This window comes from Chiloscyllium plagiosum, chromosome 4, assembly GCF_004010195.1.
Source record: "Chiloscyllium plagiosum isolate BGI_BamShark_2017 chromosome 4, ASM401019v2, whole genome shotgun sequence".
Classification (NCBI taxonomy): domain Eukaryota; kingdom Metazoa; phylum Chordata; class Chondrichthyes; order Orectolobiformes; family Hemiscylliidae; genus Chiloscyllium; species Chiloscyllium plagiosum.
In genome coordinates, this window is record NC_057713.1 from 44,191,097 (window position 1) to 44,214,342 (window position 23,246).

Below are 23,246 nucleotides of genomic sequence, written 5' to 3' on the forward strand. Positions count from 1 at the left end.
TTCTTGTGATCTTATTCTTTAGTGAAGTTTGGTTTAATGTTTTGAATGCTTTATGTTACAGATTTTAGTGCTCAAATGTTGTGAATACAGAGGGAACTCGATTATCTGAATACCAATTATCCAAAAATCGGATTATCCGAAGGAGATCTCGAGGTTCTGATAGAAACATTACATCAAAGACGTGTTTCCAGCAGTGATTGCATCTTTTGTTTACAGTGATTAAACAGGCATCGCCCTCTCTCTCCCCACACTTTCCCTGGAGTTCTACAGAGGGGTGTATCCTAAATCCCACCCCTCCCCCCACCGCTTCCCAGGAATAATCTCTCCAACATTGTCCTGTACAGGGCAAACATGGAACCTGTCAAAAATGTGCGGTTAAAAGTTGTGTGTGTGGCTGTGTGTGTGTGTGTGTGTGCGTGTGTGTGTGTGTGTGTGTGTGTGTGTATCTGTGCGCTATTTAGAGACTTACCCCACAGAGGCAGCAGCAGCAGGGGCAGAGTTGGGGGCGGGGTCTCACGCGCTGTGTGCTGCTGCAGTCTCCTGAATGGGGAGCAGACTTTAAAACTCTGAGCCCCAGAGGAAAGGCATTTAATCGATTTTCCGAATAATCAATTATCCAGACGAAATAGTGTCTGCCCATCACATTTGAATAATCAAGTTTCCACTGTACTTTTCTCTATGATCTTAGAGATTCTTCATAGAATCATAGAAGCATGGCACTCATCCACAGACTCCATCAAACAACACATAGATTAGACCCAATATACCAGCCACTACAATGAGCTACCAGAACCGGCAACCGGAAGCAGCAGGAACGGAACTAAATGAATTCCAGAAGACACAGTACAGCAGCGCTTCACAGGAGGCTCCAGAGCACTGAAGAGGTCACCTAGATAGGGGATGAAATGTCTGTAAATCAACTTCCCAGCTTGATGAACATGCCCACAACTACGGCAACTGGCACCCAAACTACAAATCTTTACACAAATCTTGAGAATCATAGAATCCCATTCAGCCCATCAAATCCACACTGTTCCTCTGCAGACCATCCTATCCAGACCCATCCCCTACCCTGTCCTTGTGATCCCACATTTCCCATGGACAGTCCACTTAAAATTTTCATCTTACACCCATAAGGACAATTTTCAACAATATTAATTCAAGGAGAAAATCAACATTCACATTGCATGAGAGGAGAGTGGTGATTGGTGACAAGTAGACCTCTGAGTGATAGAGGCATTGTCATTAGAATTGTACTCATTCATGACGATTGACAGTCATGTACATGCACTGTGCCTGTTTCAACTCAACAAAATAGGTGACAATCATTCACTACTTTGTTTCTCAGGGTAACATCCCAAGCAAATAGATTCAAACAACAAGGTTGACAAAAAATATTAACAACCATCAGCTTTGACAAAAGCCTTTTTTTGCAGCTATACTCAAGGTCTGTACTACCAAATTACTACATGTCAAAATCTATTGTGATTTTGATATGTTCTGTTAACAGATTTGACTAATTTGTGAGTGGCATCAGTGTTTGTGTAATCTTATACCAGCTTTCTTTCTGATGAAATGAAGTCCATTTTTTTCATCATTGAACAGTTTTAATAACCACAGTTGATTAACAGAGCCAAAAGTACAAATGGGCAAAATCCCAACATGCTAAAATATTTTATGTCTTCCTGCACAAACATCTATCAATAACAGTAATAGGGTTGATTTGTTTTCACTGTAATCAGTCTGAAACAATTGACAACATATTTGGCGAGGTCATTACAGATATACACAAATCAGCAGTTACAGTTTTTCCTGGACAAAGCTACAGAATTTACAATTAATATATATTATTCATTATTTATACCACATAAACCACTGCTGCAGCTATTTTAAATTGAAATTTGAGTAGAATAAACTTAAGTCAGATTTAGGAAAATGAAATGCCTATGTAGAATTTCAATGAGTGCTCTGATCTGCTGCAGTGTCTGGTTGCTAGTTTTGGGAATTACAATATATCGCCAGAAGCCCCAACAAATCATTACCAATTAGATCTGGAGAAATCTGTTGATACTTGTTTGTTTTTTTTTGCTGTGGACTAACATAAGTAGTATGTCAACATATAACATTATTTAAATATGCGATAGATTTTACAGAGGGTTTGGTTAATCACACCACACTTGACCTAAAAATCAATTGACATCTTGCCAATGTGAAATATGGTTGCCATTTGGCAATATTACATTTAATGCAGTTATAACTAATTTTAAGTGAGTCTCCCACCCTTGAAGGACAGGAAATCCTGCCCTGCAGCCCTGGCAACCAACCTGATTGCCATTAATGTTGTAGTCCCAGCAGTGCTGAAACACAGTAGTAGTCACTGTTGGGACTGTACAACCAGCCCCCATGAAATAATTAAGATGTTTCTTGGATTTTGGGTGAGTTGGGGGAATATGGCTTTAGGTGGGAGAACCCAGCAAGTTGGATGGGGAAGGTGAGAGTGTCAGATTGAATAGATCAGGACAGTACCCCGATAGGCACAGGGGACCCCACTCTTCAAAAGGAGGTAATCCCACTCTTGCTGCTTAACAGTAGCCAACTCTGTCAAAGCTGTCAGGTTAACCTTCTTCCTTTTAACCTCCCCTGCAAACTGAAAAATTGTGTGAGAGATGCAACAAAACCCATAACTTGCAGTCAAATGTCCACTGAATGGATTCAATAGGCTTAAGGTGGGTGGACTGCCTTATGCCTTACCTGTCCCCAAAATATGGGGTGGGTGAGGCATAAAGCAGCCCATAAATTTAGCAGCCTGCTAAAAATATGAGGGAGGTGGGGGAGGAGATAAAAAGCTAATGGGCTGGCCATCACCTTTGCTTTTTGTACTCCATCACTTTCAAACACTCCCTGGGTGGGAAATTTAAAATTAACCTTGTAAATGTTTAGTTGTGAAAATTTACTTTAAAAAAATATTTTCTTCAGATTCTGTCATATCGTCTATAGGTCAATATGTTGAAACTTTAAATGTGTTGTTGAGTGAAGAGTTCTTGGGCCTTACCTCCTCAGTTTTGAAAGCAAGAAATAAATTACCCAATTTTCATAACTTCCTTAAAATACTGTGGTAATCTGAAGTTGTGTGGTACAAATACAATAGAAAACTGGACTGTATTACAAAAAAAAATCTGTTATTAAATAAAACACCAGTACTGCTCATTACAATTGCCTATTAATTAATGATTTATTAACTAGAACAGATTACTTCCAATCATGTATTCATTTATTATGTTACTTATATCTAACATTATTATTTAATCATTTTAATTAAGCCTGTTTTTGCTATTGTAACACAAGTTAAGCCATCACTATACAGTAGATGTTTCACACAAAATGTCACACGACACACATTTTCTGCAACAGAGGACAATCAGTTATTATTCAGAACCCACCATGATGCTGTGGAAGAAACAGAAAAAACTGAGTGGCTGCAGAAGAAATTCAAATATATAAAACAAATACATTATAACTAATTTGTTAAAAGCATATCAAGAAGTACATGTGACCTGATTTGGGCATTTAGTTTATCTTTGTTACTATACAGTTAATGGCGAGACTCTGAACAGCATTGATATACAGAGGGATCTTGGAATTCAAGTCCATAGCTCCCAGAAAAGTAGATAGAGTGGTGAAAGAGACATATGGCATTCTTCCTTTATTGGTCAGGGAATTGAGTACAACAATCAGGATGTCATGTTGCAACTTTATAAGACTTTGGTTAGGTCACACCTAGAGTACTGCATACAGGAAGGATGTGGAGGCTTTGGAGAGAATGAAGAAGAGATTTACCAGGATGTTGCCTGGATTAGAGGTTATGAGCTATAAGGAGAGGCTAGAAAAAACTCAGGTTGTTTTCTCTGGAGTGATGGACACTGATGGAAGTCTTGATGAAAGTCTACAAAATTATCAGATGCACAGATAGGGTTGCTTGTCAGAATCTTTTTCCCAGAGGTGAAATGTCTAAAACTAGGGGGCATGCATTTAAGGTCAGAGGGCTAAAATTCAAAGGAGATGTGAGGGGCAAACCTTTTACACAGAGAGTGGTAGGAATGTGGAATGCGCTGCTGGGATGGTTGTGGAGGAAGGTATAATAGGGACATTTAAGAGACTTTTAGACAAGTACATGAACATGCAAGGAATGGAGGGATATGGATCAAGGGAAGGCAGAAGGGATTAGTTTAATTTGGTGTCATGTTCGGCACAACATCGTGGACCGAAGGGCCTGTTCACAGTCTGACATATTAGAGTGTACTGGGAGCTGTATAGTTTAATATGCAAGGCCCTATTCTTTGCAGATAGAAAGGGTTCAACTCATAGGTGACAGCCATTTATATTCATTTCTCTGTGCTTTCTATGTAATCTGCAATGAATTATCTGGCAATGAAATAATTAGTGTTATAATTAACTAATATGATTTGCATTAGTGTGTTATCATATCCCAAACTGTTTTGAATACTATGTATAATTTCTAGTTCAATTACTGTGTTAAAGACAAAAATCCAATTGTTGAATCTGTGAACACACAAGTCTGCAGTCTGTGTTTAGGCTGATAGCTTTTTATGTATTATTTATGTTTGTTACTTATTCACAAAAAAAACTTTTATACTGTTGGAAAAGTCACATTTTACCTAAGATTTATTATCTTGTAATTGTCAAGACAATACCACCAATTGAAGGAGAATGACGACATTTATACTGTATGGAAGTGTCGAATGGTTGGCAAGTGAACACTGATTTGTAGAAGCATTGCCATTGAGAATGTGCTAGTTAATGATGATCGACAGTTGATGACCATGCATTGTTTAGGTTTTACATATGACAGGTTGACTCTGATTGGTGAAGGTATTGCCCTGAGAAATGAATATGAATGGCTATCACCTCTTAGTTGAACCCCTTCTATCTGCAAAGAACAGGGCCATGCATGTTAACCTTATAGCTCTCCGTACATTCTAATATGTCAGACTGTGAACACAACTGGTGGTCCCAAAATTGGTTGTCAGAAAAAGAAACAAATACAAGAGGAGAAAAATATTTTCACAGTGAGTCATTTGGATCTGGAAAGCAGTGCCTGTAAGTGCGGTGAGGCTTTTGCTAGATCATTGGATGCCTTTGTAAAATAGAAAAGATGTTTCAAGGGAATTGGGAGAAGGCAAAATAATTAAGGCATGGTGTTCATTTGGAGGCCTTGTGCATATAAGACAGGTCAGATGGTCTCCTTCTTCACTGCTACACTTCTGTGATTTTGTGATCATTAACTGTGCATTCTCCATGGTGATGTCACTACCATCATCCTTTCATATTATATAAATGTCGGTTTCCTCCTAAATTGCAATTTTGCAAATTTTTCTGATATTGCAAGACAAAATGCTTTGATGAAATATGCCTTTTAACTGCAATACTCAAATTCTGTATTGCCAAATGACTATAAAAATAACTTCTGCTAACTTCTGCCTGTTGTCTCATGCCAATGTAAATCCTATGGTTTTTTTTTAGGAAATTACTGTTTTCCTTCAGTTATAACTTTAATTTCGATGGAGCAATTCTGATTATTGATGTTTTGATTAATTCTCTTAATTCCATTTCCTTTTAGTCTAAAGATCCCATATACCAACCTAAATACAGTGCACAATGTTACTGCATGACTGCATTACAAGGACGGTGCAAGAATGAAAAGTGTGTCCTTGAAAACTGAAAGAAAACAGTCCCAAAAAATACAAATTAGCCCTCAAAAGAAATATCAAGAAAATCTCTTTGAAAACACATATTTTGATTTCTGCTCTTTACACATGAAAGAAAGTAATACTACTAGTAATGAGCTGTCACTAAAGTTTTAAATTATCTTACCAGGCACAAGCATTGTTGTTATTAGTTCTGGAGTGTCCAGGAAATCTACATTGCTTCTCTGAAAGGTTTTGCTGTAATTAGTCTGGATGTGGCTTTTGGTGATATCAATCAAAGAAAATTCAATCAGGAATTATTGAAACATCTTGATTATGGCACAAGGTACATTTTAACACAGGTATCATGAACAAACAACAATAACACCTGAAATTGTTAGAGTCACAACAATGGTGAATATATTTCATGTTATAAAAAGGCATTGATGGAGGAGCTATAAAATCATTTTTATTTTCATCCTATTTAAACTAGAAAGAAATACAAATGTTTCATTGCACTATTATTTGAAGGTACTGAACATCTACCTGGTAAAAAGAAATGTAGTTAAATGTGAAGATGAAGTAGAGAATGATTAATGATTTGAAAAATGGACATGCTGTTTTTCCTGGCCTCGTACAGAAAAGAAATAAGCCCCCTGAAAGTGTATCTTATCTAGCTCATCCTTCACTTACTTGCTGCAGTCTGACATTAAGAAGACAGCGGGGTCTCTAGCTATACATTTCAGGAAGACACTAAATTTGGGAGCAGATTTGAACACTTTTCAAGAGGTCCTTGTCTTTTTCAGATGGGATTTCTTGGTTACTATAATTTTTAATACAATCTGCTGGAGATCCGCTTCTTTTCATAAGGATCCTGTTGTGTTTTTGCCACAAGAAGGGAGTAGGTAAGTTCAAATTTTAGGTATATAGAATATACCATAGAGACCACTGTGGCTTTCTGTTTGCTATTAATATAATTCTTTATTTTGGGAGCTTGACAATTTATGAGAGTTCCTCTGCCCTATCCCTGAAGAAACTGATGAAAATGTTGTCTTCGATAATATAACATCAGTGAGCTGTTCAGATCCATCAGCTGGAGCATTCAACTCCCTGAAGGCCACTAGTCTAATTCAAGATCTTGTCCACAAGTCAAATCTGTTGATGGCATAGCTTTGCTGAAAGTTCTCTTGGGAAGCAAACAGTGCAGGCAGGAATATTGCCAAATTGGCGTGGTCAGCTCTAAAAGCTTTCATGGGATAAATTCAACAGGGCAGCTGATGCCGAGATGTAAACATATCTATTTTCCTTTCTTTACCAGAACTTCTGTTTGATTAGAGTTATGTTATGGGCAACACAGTTTTTGGATGAGCTCAAATCTATGGAGGATGTAAAACATAAGTCATCAGCAAAATTAGAATGCTTGGAGATAGCAAAAGTCCATTTGAGACAGTTATACACCGTTAGGATTCATAGAATTTAGATAATATGATAACATGAATTGGGGATCAGTTAAAGGACAAAAAAGAAGAATAAAATACAACTAGAACAATTTTGATATAGCTAGTTAAGTTTTGTAAGTATTACTAGCTTGAACCAGGCATTTTGCAATCTGTATTAATGACTTGGATGAAGGATCTAAATGCAATTGATTTCTTAACAAACAAGTGTGAGGAGGATACAAAGAAGCCACTAGAGCAGGAAGGCGGCAGATGAGATATAATTTAAGAAAGTGTGAAATTATCCATTTTATTAGGTACAATAACAAAGCAAAACATTATATATTTTGATATTCAAACAAAATTGGCATCCTTGTGCCTAGATCACAAAATTAACATTCAGGCACTGCAGGCAGTTAGGTAAGAAAATGTTGTGTTAGCTTTTATTGAAATAAAGTCATAGAGATGTATGGAAACAGACCCTTCCGTCCAACTTATCCATGCCAACCAGATATCCTAACCTAATCTAGTCCCATTTGTCACCACTTGCCCATATCCCTGTAAATCCTTCTTATTTATATACCCATCCGGATGCCTTTTAAATGTTATAATTACACCAGCCTCCATCATCCCCTCTGATAGCTTATTCCATATATGTACCATGCTCTGCATGAAAAGGTTGCCCCTTATGACCCTTTTAAATCTTTCCTCTCTCACCTTAAACCTATGACATCTAGTTTTGGACTCCCCCACCCTAGGGAAAAGACGTTGGCTATTCACCCTATCCATGCCCCTCATGATTTTATAAACCTCTATGAGGTCACTCCTCAGCCTCCAACACTCCAGGGAAAATAGCCACAGCCTATTCAGCCTCTCCCTTGGACTCAAACCCCCCTTTACGTCCTTGTAAATCTTTTCTGTACCCTTTCAAGTTTCACAACGTTTTTCCTGTAGCGGGGAGACCAAAACTGAATGCAATATTCTAAATGTGGCCTGTACAGCTGCACATGACCCCCCAAACCCTGTGCTCAATGCGCTGACCAACAGAGGTAAACATACCAAATGCCTTCTTCGCTACCCTGTCTACTTGTGATTCCACTTTCAAGGAACAATGAACTTGCACTCCAAGGTCACCTTTTTTTAGCAGCACTCCCCAGGACCTTACCATAAAGTGTATAAGTCCTGCCCTGATTTGTCATACCAAAATGCAACACCTTACATTTATCTAAATGAAAACTCCATCTGCCATTCCTGGGCCCATTTGCCCATCTGATCAAGGTCCCATTGCACTCAGAGGTAACATTCTATGCTGTCCACTACACCATCAATTTTGGTGTTATCTGCAAACTTACTAACCATACCTGCTATATTCACATCCAAACCATTTATATAAATGATGAAAAGCAGTGGATCTGCACTGATCCTTGCGACACACCACTGGTCATAGGCCTCCAGTCTGAAAAGCAACCCTCCACTGCCACCCTCTGTCTTCTACCTTCAAGCCAATTTTGTATCCGAATGGCTAGCTCTCCCTGCATTCCATGTGATTTAACCTTGTTAACCAGTCTACCATGCAGTACCTTATCAAAAGTCCATATACACAAGGTCCACTGCTCTCCCTTCATCAATCTTCTTCATCACTTCTTCAAAAAAAAATCTGGAAGTCTTTCTGTGAAACATTGGACTTTGAAGATGTCACATCTGGAGTACTCTGTCCAGGTTTGTTCTCTGCCCCTTGCTTTTCAGGACTTTTTTTATTCATTCAGAGGAATTGGGAAGCCAGGAGTGAGTTCCTTGCTGCAGGATTCATAGCCTCTGACCTACTGTTGCATCCAAAATATTTATGTGGTTAGTCCAGCTTAGTTTCTGTCCAATGGATACCCTCAGAATTTTACAGTGCACTTAGTTTGGAGTAGTAGTCAAGAGATGAGGTCATAGTAACTGGTAAGCCAATAAACGTAGTGCAGTCCAGATTCAGGCCTAGTCTTTATAGGCCATTTATCTTGGAGCAGCAGCCGGGACACAGAATATTGAGGAAACAGCAATACATCATGCTTCAGCAAAGAAAGCAAGTCACAGTGAGTTTAGCTATGTTGAGTGTCAAGAGAGTAAGGCACGGCTGGATAGTCTTTACTTTAATGCTAACAGTGTAATGGGTAAGACTGATGAGTTAATGGCGTGGATTGACACATGGAGGTATGATAATGTTGCCTTCAGGGAAACATGGTTGAGGGATGGGTTGAACTGGCAACTCAACATTCTGGGGTAGAGGAAGACAGTGGAAGGTTTAAAAAGGGTGGTGGTGTAGCAGTATTAATTAAAGAGTCAATTACTGCATTAAGGAGAGGTTATATCTTGGAAGAGTCCGCAAATGAAGCTTTGTGCGTAGAACTTTGGAATGTTAAGGGGGCAGATACTTTACTGGAAATGTACCATAGGCCCCCAAAGAATCAGCGGGAATAGAGGAGCAAGTGTGTAGGCAGTTCACAGAGATGTGTAAGAGTAATGATCAGGTAACTATACTAGGGGATTTCAAATTTCCCAAAATAAATCAGGATAGTCAATGGGGGTTTAGAGGAGGCGAATTTCTTGAAATGTATCCGGGGACTTTTTTGTATCAATACATAGAAGGCTCAACAAGGGATGGCACAGTATCAGATCTGGTCTGGGGCAAGAAACTGAAAAGTGTTTGATGGCAAGGGGCAATGGGGGAACATTTCAGCGAAAACGGCCACAACAAGGTACGGTTGAAATTTGTTTTGGACAAAGAAAAAGATGGCCTAGAAAGGACGGCTTTGGATTGGGGGGAAGATAGATTTTCTTTAAAAAAATAAAGCTGGATCTGTCCACAGTAGACTGGGAATAGCTCCTTGTGGGTAATTCTACGTGGAGCTGTGGGAGGCATTCCAAAAGGAGCTGGAGAGAGTCCAGGTCCAACATTTACCCTTTAGAGGGAAATGTAGGAGCAATAAGTTCAGAGAACCTTAGATGTCTAGGACAATTCAGGACTGGATAAAGAAGAAGACTACAGCTTTCAGTAAGTCTAAAGGGAGCAATTTAGCTGCGGTCCTAGAGGAATATAGAAGTGTAGGAGGGGACTTAAGAAAGCAATTAGAAGAGAAACAAGAGGGTATGAAAATGGACTTGTGAACGGGATTAGGGAGAAACCTAAGATATTTTATAAATACATTAAAGGGAAAGAGCAGGGCCCATTAAAGACCAAGGGGGCAACCTGTGTGTGAAGCTGCAGGATATTGGAAGTGTGTTGAATGAATGCTTCTCTGCAGTCTTCACTCTGAAAAAGGAGAATGCAGGGATGGAATTAATGAAAAGAGACTATGAGGAACTTACATAGTTTGACATACGAAATGGGAAGTTATTTGAGGCTCTGTTGGGTTCAAAAGTAGACAAATCCCCTGGTCCCAATGAATTGCATCGCAAGCTGCTGTGGGAGGTGAGGGAGGAAATTGCAGGGGCTCTGACACAAATTTTTAATTCCTCTTTGGCCACAGGGAAAGTGCCAGAGAACGGGAGGCTAAGAGGAATGGTAGAGATGAACTCGGAAATTAAAGACCAATGAGTCTCAATTCAGTGATAGGGTATTATTGGAGCAAATTCTAAAGGAGTGAATTAATACCCACTTGGAAAGGCATGGGTTAATTAGCGATAATCAGCATGGTTTTGTCAGAGGGAGGGCATGCCTAACAAATTTGTTAGAATACTTTGAAAATGTGATCAAGTGTGTGGATGAGGGAAGTTCATTTGATGTAGTTTATATGGATTTTAGCAAAGCTTTTGACATGGTCCCATACTGGAGACTGACTGAGAAGGTTAAAGCACATGGAATTGAGGAAACCTTGGTTAGATGGATCAGAAACTGGCTCAGTTTTAGGACACAATGGGTCGTGGTGGAAGGCTGTATAAGTGACCGAAAGACAGTGTTCAGAGCTGTATTCACAAGGATCAGTACCAGGACTCTTATTATTTGTTATATATGTAAATAATATAGATGAAAATATGGGTGGAATGTTAAACAAATTCCTAGATGACACCAAGATTGATAGAGTTTTTAATAGCAAAGAAGATGTTTTGAGAAGGTTTGTAGCTCAAGTTGTTGAAAAGTATGTAAGTTAGCTCGCTGAGCTGGAAAGTTTGTTTTCAGATGTTTTGTCACCATGACTAGGTAACATAATCAGTGAAAGTCTCTGGTGAAGTGCTAATGGTATGTCCTGCCTCAAGACAGCAAGGCACACTATGCACTACCTGCCTAGTCCTCTTTCTTTGCCCGTTGGTTATCTATTCCCTCCCTGACTAAGGATTCTTACTCTGTAGAGTGACTACCTCTCTGTACCTTCGGCCTTGTGGACATTCCACAATATGTCCAGCCACTGCTCTAGTTCTAACCCTTGGGTTTCCAGGGTCTCCTGCTGGAGATGCTTTTTGCACAAGTTCTGGTCCCAGGCATTGAAACTGTGCCTAACTTCTCACACAGAGATGGAGGAACATATCTCCTTTCATTATGTAAACTTTTAAATCAAACCCTTAGGTTGTCCTTAAAATCAAATAATATTAGTTACTGTAGGGCTGTTCTTCTCTGGATCTCTGCACCTTACCTGCCCTTAAAAACTACAAATCCAAATGAAAGACTGTGCAAACTCCAGGCAATAAAAGGTGAGTACAAATACTCACATCAACTTACTCATCCAATCAGCTGCTTCCTCCTGCCCTGCATCACCTTTTGACACTCTTCTCAGATTGCTTCACTCCAACAAAACTGCAGGAACTCTTCCCAGATTACTTCACTCCGATGATGCTGCAGGGACACTTCCCAGACTGCCTCACTATGATGTTGATTGTGAAACACTCTTCCCAGACTTTCACTGTGATGATGCTACAAGGACTCTTCCCAGACTGCTTCACTGTGATACTGAGTATGGGACATTTCCCACTTAAAATTTTGAGCACAAGTCTATTGTGTGGAACTGTATCAAATGTCTTTTGAAAGTCCGTGTATGCCACATCAACTGCACTGGTCTCATTAATCCTCTCTGTTATGTTTTCAAAAGGCTTAGTGATGATTAAACAAAAGTTTTACTAAAGATATGCAAACTGGTTTTCTTTAATTAACCTGCTGTTTGTCAATGTTACTGTAAATTTTGTCCTGAATTATCAGTTCTAGAATTATTCTCACCAACTGACCCATAGTTACTGGGTTTAACCTTATGATTGTTTTTGGACAAGGGTGTAAAGTTGATTCAGTTCTCAGCACCAGCCAAAGTCTCAGGAAGACTAGACAATTATAGCCAGTGCCTCCACAATTTCCACTCTCACGTCCCTCAGTATTCCTTGAATATCTTCAACTTTAATTATAGGCAACCTAGTGTCTGAATGGCCTCTACTTTCACTATGGCCTGGGGAGCAGCTTCTTCCATTTTAAAGATAGTTTCAAAGTATTCATTTGACACTTTAGCTCCACCCTCTGCCTCCTGCATGATTCCCTTTTTGGTCCCTAATGAGTTGTACTCCTACTTGTACCATTTCTCCTATCTATATATCTGTAAAAGTCTTTTGAAATCAATTTGAGTTTGACTTCCATCTATTTTCATTCCTAGTCTTTGCTCTTATTTGGTTTTCCACCACTCTTCTGAAGCTTCCATATTCAGCCTGGTTCCTGAAAGTATTGTATTTTTCACCTGACATCTGAAATACTTATTCTTCCTTATCTTAATTTCTATCTCTTAAATTATACAAGAAACTTTTTTTAATCTAACTTTCCCATTTGAAAGTATACGTGCCCAAAATATCTCTTCTTTGAAGGTGATGATTCAGCTATCATTTTCTCTGCCAATATTTGGTTCCAATTTTTTAAGCCAAGATCATTTAAGTTGGCTTTCTACAAATTAATTAATATTCTTATTCTGAATTGTATTTTGTCCTTTTATTTAGATTGCTTCATCTGTATGATACAATGGCCACTGTTTCCTGAACCTTTTTATATTAATACTTGGCCACCTTGGCCCTTTTCATTCCCAAGTATCAGATTCAGTGACATTTCCTTTCTCATTGTACTGGAAACAAAGAGATGATGATGGTTTTAGCATTGGGTGAATGGAGCAGGATAAATTTGGGGAATGTTATTAAGATGGTTCAAGTCAGTTTTTGTAAAGGAGTAGTTATATGGTCTGGTTGGCAAGAAGTATGACCCCAAAGTTGGTAATGATATGATTAAGCCTCACATAGTAACTCAGGGCAGGGAGCTGTTTCATGCATAAGCACAAATTCCACTGCTAATCTAGTGATGTAATGCTTCCAGTATGGGTACAGTATCAAGAAAATGTCTGGCCAACGCATTTCATCACATCATATCATATGCACCCTTCAAATTAACTTTTATATCTTAAGGAAGGTGCAAAAAGATTTATTGGTTTTGTCAAAAAATATAGCAATTGGTTTGGATTAATGCTGCTCATTTGCCCTAGCTACAAAGGGGTGCAGCTGTTGTTACTGAACTGTTTTATTTTGCTATTCCATTAAGTTTGATTCTTCACCCAGGACAGCTCTAATCACATAGTAAAATTACTTACTTTTTCCAGAGATTGGTATTTTCCCAGAATTCATAAAGTGTAAAACACGATTCAGCTGAGATTTTCTGCACAGAAATGCTATCAAAAGAAACAGTGATTCTCAATAAATAAAATTATGGTGTAGAAAATAGTATTAATTATTATTATATATCTACTTTTGAGGCACTGTTCATGTTAACAATGAAATCGAGCAGCTAAATGCAGCATCTAATTATGAATGCTATTCAAATTATGGTTTCGCCACTGGAAATAATTTATTGTATGTTTTGTAGTTAAGGCTCAGTGAGTAGCAGTCTAAGTTAGAAAATTGTTTGTTCAATCACTACTCCACAGAGTAGAGCAAAATGTTTAATACGGCATGCCAGTACAGAGAATGCTGCATCATTGGTAATCCTGTCTTTGAATGAAATGTTAATCAAAGCCTGCCCTAGTCTCTTGAGTGGCATTAACTATCCCATGCCATTACTTCAAAGGTCAAATGATATACTGTCCTGATCAATATTTATCCCTGAAACAACATCATCATTTGAAGAACAAACTTATCATTATCACATCACTGTTGTGGGAGGTTGATGTTGCAAACTGGCTGCTATGTTTCATTTAATACAGTTCCCACAAAACTGTTTTGCTAACTGTAAAACAATTTAGCACACCATGAGATAAAGGAGGTCTGCATACAAATGTAAGTTTTCAAATATATGAACAAATTATCAGTATGTATTTTACTACAAATTGAACTGTAAAGATAACAATTGGTTTGCACAAAGTAACACTTGCAACAAAATTAAGTAACTTTATTTATTTTTCAGAAAATAAAACATGAAAGTAATTTACTTTTTATAGAAATGTATGCATATTATTGATAGCAATATGCCAACTGTAGTAGCAGCTGGTGAAAAACACAAATTTAAAAACAAACATAGGTGATTAGATTTTAGGTGATCACAGTCAAATTAATTCATGAATTAAAAGTAAAATTCTATGGATGTTGAAGATCCAAAATATAAACATGAAGTGCTAGAGAAGCTCAGCAGACATGGAAGCCTCTGTGGAGGGAAAAACAGAGTAACATTTTGAGTCAAGTAACTTTGCTTAGGAAAAGACAAATTGTACTTGAAACATTGGCCCAGATTTTCTGATCAAGATTGGGACCAAGCGGGGTGGATACACATGTCCCAGTCCCTAATTTTTGATCTTTTGAAAAAACCTGCTTGCTAATCAAGAATGTATGGCATAATTGTGAGCATGCAGAAGTGATTGTTACATCTGAAGTAACTAACACGAGGGACTGCATGGCAAAAATGGACCGAAGAACAAGACTCAGACATGTTACACCTACTTGACAAATTGGTTACTGTGGCTTGGAAGAGCAGAAAAACCATAGATTAAATGATAAAGCACTAATCTTGAATCCATAGAGAAACTGACTTTAAAACAATGAAAGAACAATTGGTTTGGGAGGCTAAGAATTAAAGTAAAATTAATCTTGGGTTGGGACAACTGGAGACTAAGAGGGACAATATGTAATGAGAAAAAAGATCAGAAGATGGGTGTAGATGAAGGGAGAGCTGACGAATCTCTTAATGGAGATACAATGATCTAATGCTATTATTGCTAGCCTTTTAATCCCAAAGCTCAGCAAATGTTCTAGGGACCTGAGTTTGAATCCTGCCATGACAAATGGTGAAATTTGAATTAAACAAAAAGAAAATCTGGAGTTAAGAATCTATTGATGACCATGAAAACATTGTCAATTGTCGGAAAAACCCATCTGGCTCACTAATGTCCTTCAGGGAAGGAAATCTGGCCTTACATTGTGCTTGACATTCAATTGCCCTCTGAAATGGCATACCAATCATCCACTCAGTTCAAGGGCAGCTAGGGATGGCCAGCCAGCGATGCTCATGTCCCTTGAGTGGATATTTAAAAAATTAATGTACTGGAACCAGCTAAAGATAAGCCCAAGTCCTCAAAGTGTGACAGTATTGTTTCAATGCAGATTGGGGGAGAAGATTGAGAATTCCAACAATTCAATGTAAGAAAAAGGAAAACCAAAAAACAGAGAGATCTAAAAGGGTGATATTTGGCCCGTTTTAGAATTAGGTTTTATTGTCACATGTGCTCAAGTACAGGTATACATGAGTACAGTGAAAAGTGTACAAAACTACCATTTCCATCACTACCTTAGATACAAAGATGACTAGGTAGAAAATCTTCAGTATGAATTAGAAAAATAAAGAAAAAATAGTTAAATGTTCAGCATTACAGTCATTGTAAAGCAGAGAAAGAGAAAAAAAGAGAAACACAGATGTCATGATGCTCAATGAACTAGCATCAATCTCATGCCAAGTGTACCCAAAAGAAGTGTACTGTTTTTAAAAATGGTTTTGTTCGTAGAAGGATTGGGCAAAGGACAATGGTCATCCAACATCATAAGTGGTGATTCCATGGCCATTGGTCATCAGCCAAAAGGGTTCAGCCAGTTAGATTAGATTCCTTACAGTGTGGAAAAAGGCCCTTCAGTCCAACAAGTCCACACTGACCGTCCGAAGAGCAACCACCCCCCTAACTAATGCACCAAACACTACGGCAATTTTTTAGCGTGGCCAATTCACCTGGCCTGCGGGAGGAAACCAGAGCACCCGGAGGAAACCCACTCAGACACAGGGAGAATGTGCAAACTCCACACAGACAGTTGCCTGAGGCTGGAATTGAACCAGGGTCCCTGGTGCTATGAGGCAGCAGTGCTAACCACTGAGCCACCATGCTGCCCCAATTGAATGACAGCATCAGTTAACTGTCTCTAGAAACATGATATAACAGTAAGTCTTCGGCAGAGAGCAGTCCTCATCCTGCAGACCTTGTAGGCAGCAGATCTCATCGGATGGTCCCAGAAGACAGTCTTCATTGAGTAGTCTTCATCAGCCAGATGGAAGATGGGCCAGAAGAGGAGGAGGAAGACTCGGAAAGAGATCTCTAACACCTTGGCTAGAGAGCAGTATGCTGCACCCATAAATTTAACTCAATTAAATCATTCTGTATTGACAACTCATGTTTCCTCTGGTATCAATCAGAGAAATATCTCCTAATTGTCATGTTGTAAACTTTCTTTGTCAACATAATTAATGTATCATGTCTAAACTGCTGCTTCTTAACAAACGTAATACACTATCAGAAAATTACTTATAAATCATTAACTGCCTATATTAGATAAATGCAATCCTGACCTCTCCAAAATCAACAATTAGAAAATAGTTTGCAAAGTTTGACTATAGGCTATAATTTACTTTTCATGTACATAATCCAGTAAGATTCTCTCAGGTTTTGAAGAATAAAATGTGATATCATTGACTACTTACAAGATACTTAAAAGGATAGACAAGGTAGATGTAGGTAAGATGTTTCCTCTGGTTTCACAGTCTTAAACCAGGTTTGACAATTTAAAAGTCTGAGATGAGGAAACATTCTTTTAAACAGAGAGTGGTTAATCTACCTCAGAGAGCTGTGGAAGTTTAGTCTTTGAGTATATTTAAATAAGCCATTGATAAACTTTTAATTATCCATGGCTTAAGGGGTTATGGGGATGGTGTGGGTAAAAGTGTTTGATCAACTATGATCATATTAAGTGGAGTAGCTTGTTGGTCTAAACAGCATACTCCTATTCCTCTGATTCCTTCTAAGAAAAATTATTCAGAATTCCTTTCTACTTTGGCCACTTTTGCCACAGAGTTTATAAAAACTGAAACAATTGAAAACTAAAGCTAAAATTATTAGAGAATGAGGCATTCCTGAAAGTAACTTAAAACCATAAGATGGCAGTTTGAAGGTATATGTCAGTAGAGCTGTTTCACAGCTTGCACATATATTAATTTCTTATTGTCTCTTTATTGCAAGTGCTGCTGAAGAAATAGCTGCAGTGTAAATAGACAGGAATAATGCATTCAATGTAAATCCTGTAACAGGCTTTATTAAAGCCTTACAAAGATACATTTCACAAAGATCTTTGTACTTACTGCAAACATCCGGTTTGTTTAGATGCAGATACCACATACTGCCTCAAAGCTAGACGGAATTCCTCTAGCTCCTCTTCCAGTATCAACATTTGTCGCTGAACAATTAGAATATGCTGGAGGAAAAATGCATATTAAGAAATATTGTTGATAATAAAAATCTAAAACATTATTAAAAAGTGCAAATGTAGTGAGCATTTGGCTATTGAAACTGACATTATTCAGCAATGTATCAGCATTAATGTTTACCTATCCTCTTTCAACAGCACACTATGTTTATATCTACATAATTAAAGAAAATTCTTAATTCAAAATTATTGGTAATGTTTGACTTTAGCTAGCTGTGAATTTCTAGTTCTAGGTAGAAAATTATTTTCAGATGAAATATTTTATCTCAAATAGGAAATAATCTGATACACACTCTTTCCTCAAATTAACTTCCTGCTGTGATTTATATGGGATAATTAATAACTGTCGTTGGTAAGGAGTAAAAATCTAACCATCCCTGGTGTGAAAGATATTACACATTCTCTCTAGTTGAAGCAGTTTTTTCGGAGGAGAATTTCCTAGTGGCATTTGAAAACTGGAAGAGTATCTATGTCATCCCATTTACAAAAAAATCCATCTGATATGATTTTCTGAATGGATGAATAGCTTATTATTTGAAACTAGCGTAAGGCTATGAAAATATGCAAATTCTGGACCTAACTTGGATACAGGACCCCGATTGCAAAATTCAGACAGAAATGGACAGACAACACACTGCACACTCCAGAAGAATATGCTGCAGAAAGTAAACTTTCACAATTGGTTTCCCCACCTGGAGTCAGCAAGAACCTCGCTAAATTGAGTTGAAAGCTCATGTCAGTATGAATGGACAGATGGAACAATCATATCACTTGATTTCATGCTTATTTTGGGTGGAAGATTTTTTTTTCCCGTTTGCATTTTAATGGCATCATCCTACCATTTTAAAAATTAGAACGTTTCCACAAATATTAACTGAAACAAAACACTGACTACCAGCTATGCATATTCTTTAAATAATTGTTTGCACCCCACCTTTTAATTTTCTTTCTGCATTTAGCATAGTTCATGGCTGTGACATATTTGGTAAATGTTTTATGAGATTACAGGATCTCGTGGGGCTGTGGAAGACAGTGACAGGGAGAGGGGTACAGGAGCTTGAAAGTGAGGAATAATGGGGAATGAGTCATCTCCTGATGTTGGTTCGATCATGCATAGATTAATGCAGATTGAGGACCCCCATCTCTCCCACCAATGGGCAGCCTGCCTGCCCTGGTTACTCAGTTGGGTTGGCCAATGTTTATCATCATCTCTGGAGCTGGAATAATTATAAAACATATAATTATATTCTAGGCACTTAAGTGCTCATTTACTAAAGGAATTAGGCAATAATCTTGAGGACAAAATGAACGGTTGAGTCACAATAAATGTCAAGAGTTGAAAATGTAATGAAAATGTGAGACCTGAATTTTTGTAAGAAATACCTTCTGCAAGTCCATCAACAGTATTGACCTCATCAAGCCTTTTTGATACCTCCTCAAAACAGTGCCTTGGAAATTCACATTTTCATTGTTGGAGTGGATGGAGACTGGTGTAGTTTTATGGGAGTCATGGCAGGTAATGCCAGAAACACTATAGAGGCTACTGAGGCAGAGGCAGGCTAGGTGGAAGGCCATTACATCAGTAGGTAAAATCAACTCTGATTCCTGAAGGATAATTGTCATCCCGAAATCTTAACTCTGCTTTTCTGCACAAATGCTATTTAACCAGCTGAGCATTTTCAGCATATTCTATTTTTATTTCAATTTTCAGAATTTGTAGATATTTGCTTTTGTAAGAAAAGAGGGACCTTGGACTATATATCTATAGATCTCAAAGGATAGTGGGGCTTATGGATAAAGTGGTTAAAAAGGCATGCAGGATCATTTTTTACATTTACTCAGGCATTAAATTATAAAAGAATTGAGGTTATACTAAAGCTTTACAGAACACTGATTAAACTGCGTTTGGAAGGAAAGCATGCTGCCCCCGTCATTGCCTCATGAAGACAATGTCTCGAGTCTGTATAGAGGATTCATGGGTATAATACGATGAATGGAGAATATTTATTATGAGGAAAGATTGGAGTTCTTTACTTTGGAATAATGTAGTTGAAGAATCCTGCAAAAAGTAATGATGGAATATTTTCCACTTACCTGGATGAATACACTCCAACTACACTCAAGAAGCTTGATGCCTCTTGGACAAAGCAGCATGGTCGATTGGCACCATGCCCACAAACATTCACTCCCTCTACCACACTTGCTCAGTAGCAGCAGTATATATAATATACAAGATGCACTACAGAATTCTTCAAGGCTCCTTAGATAACACCTTCCACACCCATACTATTTAGAAGGACAAGAGCAGTAAAGTAACCTGACAAGGGTGGCTGAGCCATGCATTATCCTGATGTAGAAATATATCACCATTCCTTGTAACAAGAATGCTGGAGAGACATTCCCTTTAGCCCAACGAGTCCACACCAACCCTTCAAAGAGCATTCCACCCAGACCCTACCCTATCCCTCTAACCGTGCATTTCTCATAGCTAATCCACTTAGCCTTATCTCCCTGAACACTATGGGCAATTTAGCATGGCCAATCCAACTAACTTGCACATCTTTGGACTGTAGGAGGAAACCAGAGCACCTGGACGAAACCCATACAGACACGGAGAGAATGTGCAAACTCCACCTGAGGCTGCAATCAAACCCAAGTTTCTGGTGCTGTGAGGTAGCAGTGCTAGCCACTGAGCCACCATGTTGTCTATCTTGTTCCCAGGCATATGGAGTTGAACTTTCCTTTTCCCCGGGCAGATTTTAAGAGGACCTATATAGAGGAATTGCTAAAGAGTGGTGATGCTATTTATTTGGTCTCTGACATCTCCAAGGATGAGTGGGATAATGACTAGAAGTTGAATTATAGTCCTGGGTTGCAGAGTGAAGTGCTATGTGGGTACCTTTTAAATACAGGGTGCAGAAGTTGGAAGGTCCAGATTAGAGATAGAATCTCCTGTCCTATCATTTCTAAAACTTGGCATTTTATTACTCATGAATAATAAACTCAGAAGAATGAATTTCATACAATAACCCACCCATGAACAGATGTCCCTCCCTGCTTTTCCACTCACCTTCACTCCGAGTCTAAAAAGAACAAAAATCCATCCAAAAAGTAGTCAAAATTTCTGCTCCTAAGGAACACAGTTGTACAACAAGCTTCCAGAATACATTTAAAAGAGTCTTTACTGCAAAGAGTTGTGAAAGCTGGGTCACTGAGTATATTCACAGCTGAAATGGTAGTTTTTAAATCAGTAAGGGAACAAAGGACCATAGGGAGAGTGTTGAATATATCTGAATATAGAGTTGAAGATTAAAAGATCTCACTGATTGATGGAGCAGACCCAACAGGTGAAATGGGCTACTTCTGCTCCTACAACCTATAGTCTGTGGCTGTCCTTTTAGGACAGAGATGAGGAGATTATTTTTCTTTCAAGGGTTGTCTGACTTTGAAACTCTGCTTCAGAAGGTGATGGAGGCGGCATCATTGTATATTTTAAAGGTGGAGGTCGATATGATTTTGTTAGGAAACTAAATCAAAGGTTAACAGGAATAGATGGTAATATAGAATTCTAAATATGAACAGATCATTTATGATGTAATTGAATAGCAGGGTAGGGTCAAGGAGCCAAATGGCCTTATTCCACTCCTAAGTTTCCTAGATTCATAGATGTTTATAGCACAGAGGGTTATCATATCTATTCTGGTCAACAAAGATCTGACTGCACTAATCCCATTTTCCAGTTCTTGGTCAATAATCTTGGAGGCTATGGAATACAAGTGAATTTCTAAAGACTGCTTAAATGTTGCAAGAAGTTCTGCCTCAAACACCCTTTCAGGCAGTGAATTCCAGACTTCTATCACCCTCTGGGTGAAAATGTTTCTCCTCTTAGTCTTTTAGCTCTTACTTTAAATCTCTGCCCCCTAGTTTTTAACTCATCTACTAAAGGGAAACATATTTTCCTGTCTATGCTATCTATAGCCCTCATAGTTCCATAAACTTTGTCAGGTCTCTTGACAAGGAATGTAATTCCAACATACCAGTCTTTTCTCAGAGCTCAATCTCTCCAGCCCAGGCAGTACATGGGAAATCTCCTCTGCATTGTCTCCAGTACAATCACATCTTTTCTATAATTGGTTACCAGAACTGCATATTATCTCCACTTCTAATCGAAACCTGGGTTTCTTTACAGTTCCAGCATAACCTCCTTTCTCTTGCATTCTCTGCCTCAGTTAATAAAGGCAAGTGTCCCATATGCCATCTTAACCACCTTTTTTTTTAATATCCTGCTACCCTTGGGGATCTGTGGGTTCATATGTATATTCATAAGACTGACTTACAGATTTGGCATTTCCCTCCAGTATTTCTTCTTCCAGTGGTTCCAGCTTCAAGTCCTGCAGAACATAGATAGCCATACAAATAAATGGACCCATGAAAACTATAAATATGTGACAAATGTACACTTAGGTTCCTGAGCAAAGGACATCTATCTTTGGCTTATCTGAGACATATTTGGTTGGTCAAGTACCTTTGTTTCAGTTTGTGGAAGTAACCAGTCTGTTTATTGGGAGTGATAGTTAAGAGGATGTGGTTAGGAAGTATTCAGGTCAAAGTTCAGTTGGATGGTTTGGGGTTAGCAGGGTTAGTCGTGTATGCTTTGTGGGGGAGGGGGGTGGAAATGGACAGGTGGTCGACCGATAATCATTTCAAGAATTAGGTCTGATTGGAGACAGTGAGGCAGTCAGGAGTTAGTTGGGTCTGTTGGAAGGGGTAAGAGTTAGTCAGGTCAGAGATAGTGCAGAGTTGGAGATATAGTCAGTTAGTTTGATTGTGCAAATGGGGATGTTTGATTTGGGGGTGTGCATTGTGGGATTACCCAGCGGTTGGACCAAGTTTTAATTTGTCTAATGTCTTCTGGTAAGTCAAACGACTACATCCAAAGCCTATCCTAAGTCAGGGTCATTCACAGAGTGCACAAAGGAGCAGGAAAAGTACCCCTCAGAAGTCTAGAAAAAGGAAGAATGGGCTGTGAACACCAGTTCTGGCCGATATACAGATTTTCCTGCACTGTTCCTGGCGTCACCCATCTTTATCAGGGTGGGTGACAATAGGGGAGGTTGAAGAAATTGCATCACAGACATCTGTGTCTTCACACTGTATGGTCTCACACCTCACACCACGCATTGTATTGCCCTGCCAGTGGCCATCAAAATCATTGAAACGTGAAACATTCTGCTTCTGCCTCCTCCTGAAACTCAGGGACGGATGTCGGTAACATCTTGCAAATAGTTGCACACAATTGTGCCTCACAGTCACTGATGCTCTCTTTGCCAAAGCTGGGCAGTACATTCATTTCATGACAGAGGAGGTCTGGCAATTTCAGAGG

The 23,246-nt window shown here is 38.6% G+C and overlaps 1 protein-coding gene across 1 annotated transcript in view; it reads right to left on the bottom strand.

The window, feature by feature from the left end:
• Positions 1-1,597: 1,597 nt before the first annotated feature.
• Positions 1,598-23,246, bottom strand: part of necab1 (N-terminal EF-hand calcium binding protein 1) — an 80,731-nt gene continuing 59,082 nt past the window's right edge. Inside the window, exons 6-10 of the mRNA XM_043688113.1 lie at positions 22,201-22,254; positions 17,739-17,851; positions 13,726-13,803; positions 5,893-5,984; positions 1,598-3,447 (exon numbers count right to left, since the gene is read on the bottom strand). Of these exons, the coding sequence (XP_043544048.1) occupies positions 3,419-3,447; positions 5,893-5,984; positions 13,726-13,803; positions 17,739-17,851; positions 22,201-22,254 (366 nt within the window). The 3' untranslated portion in view covers positions 1,598-3,418. The remainder of the gene's footprint in view (positions 3,448-5,892; positions 5,985-13,725; positions 13,804-17,738; positions 17,852-22,200; positions 22,255-23,246) is intronic.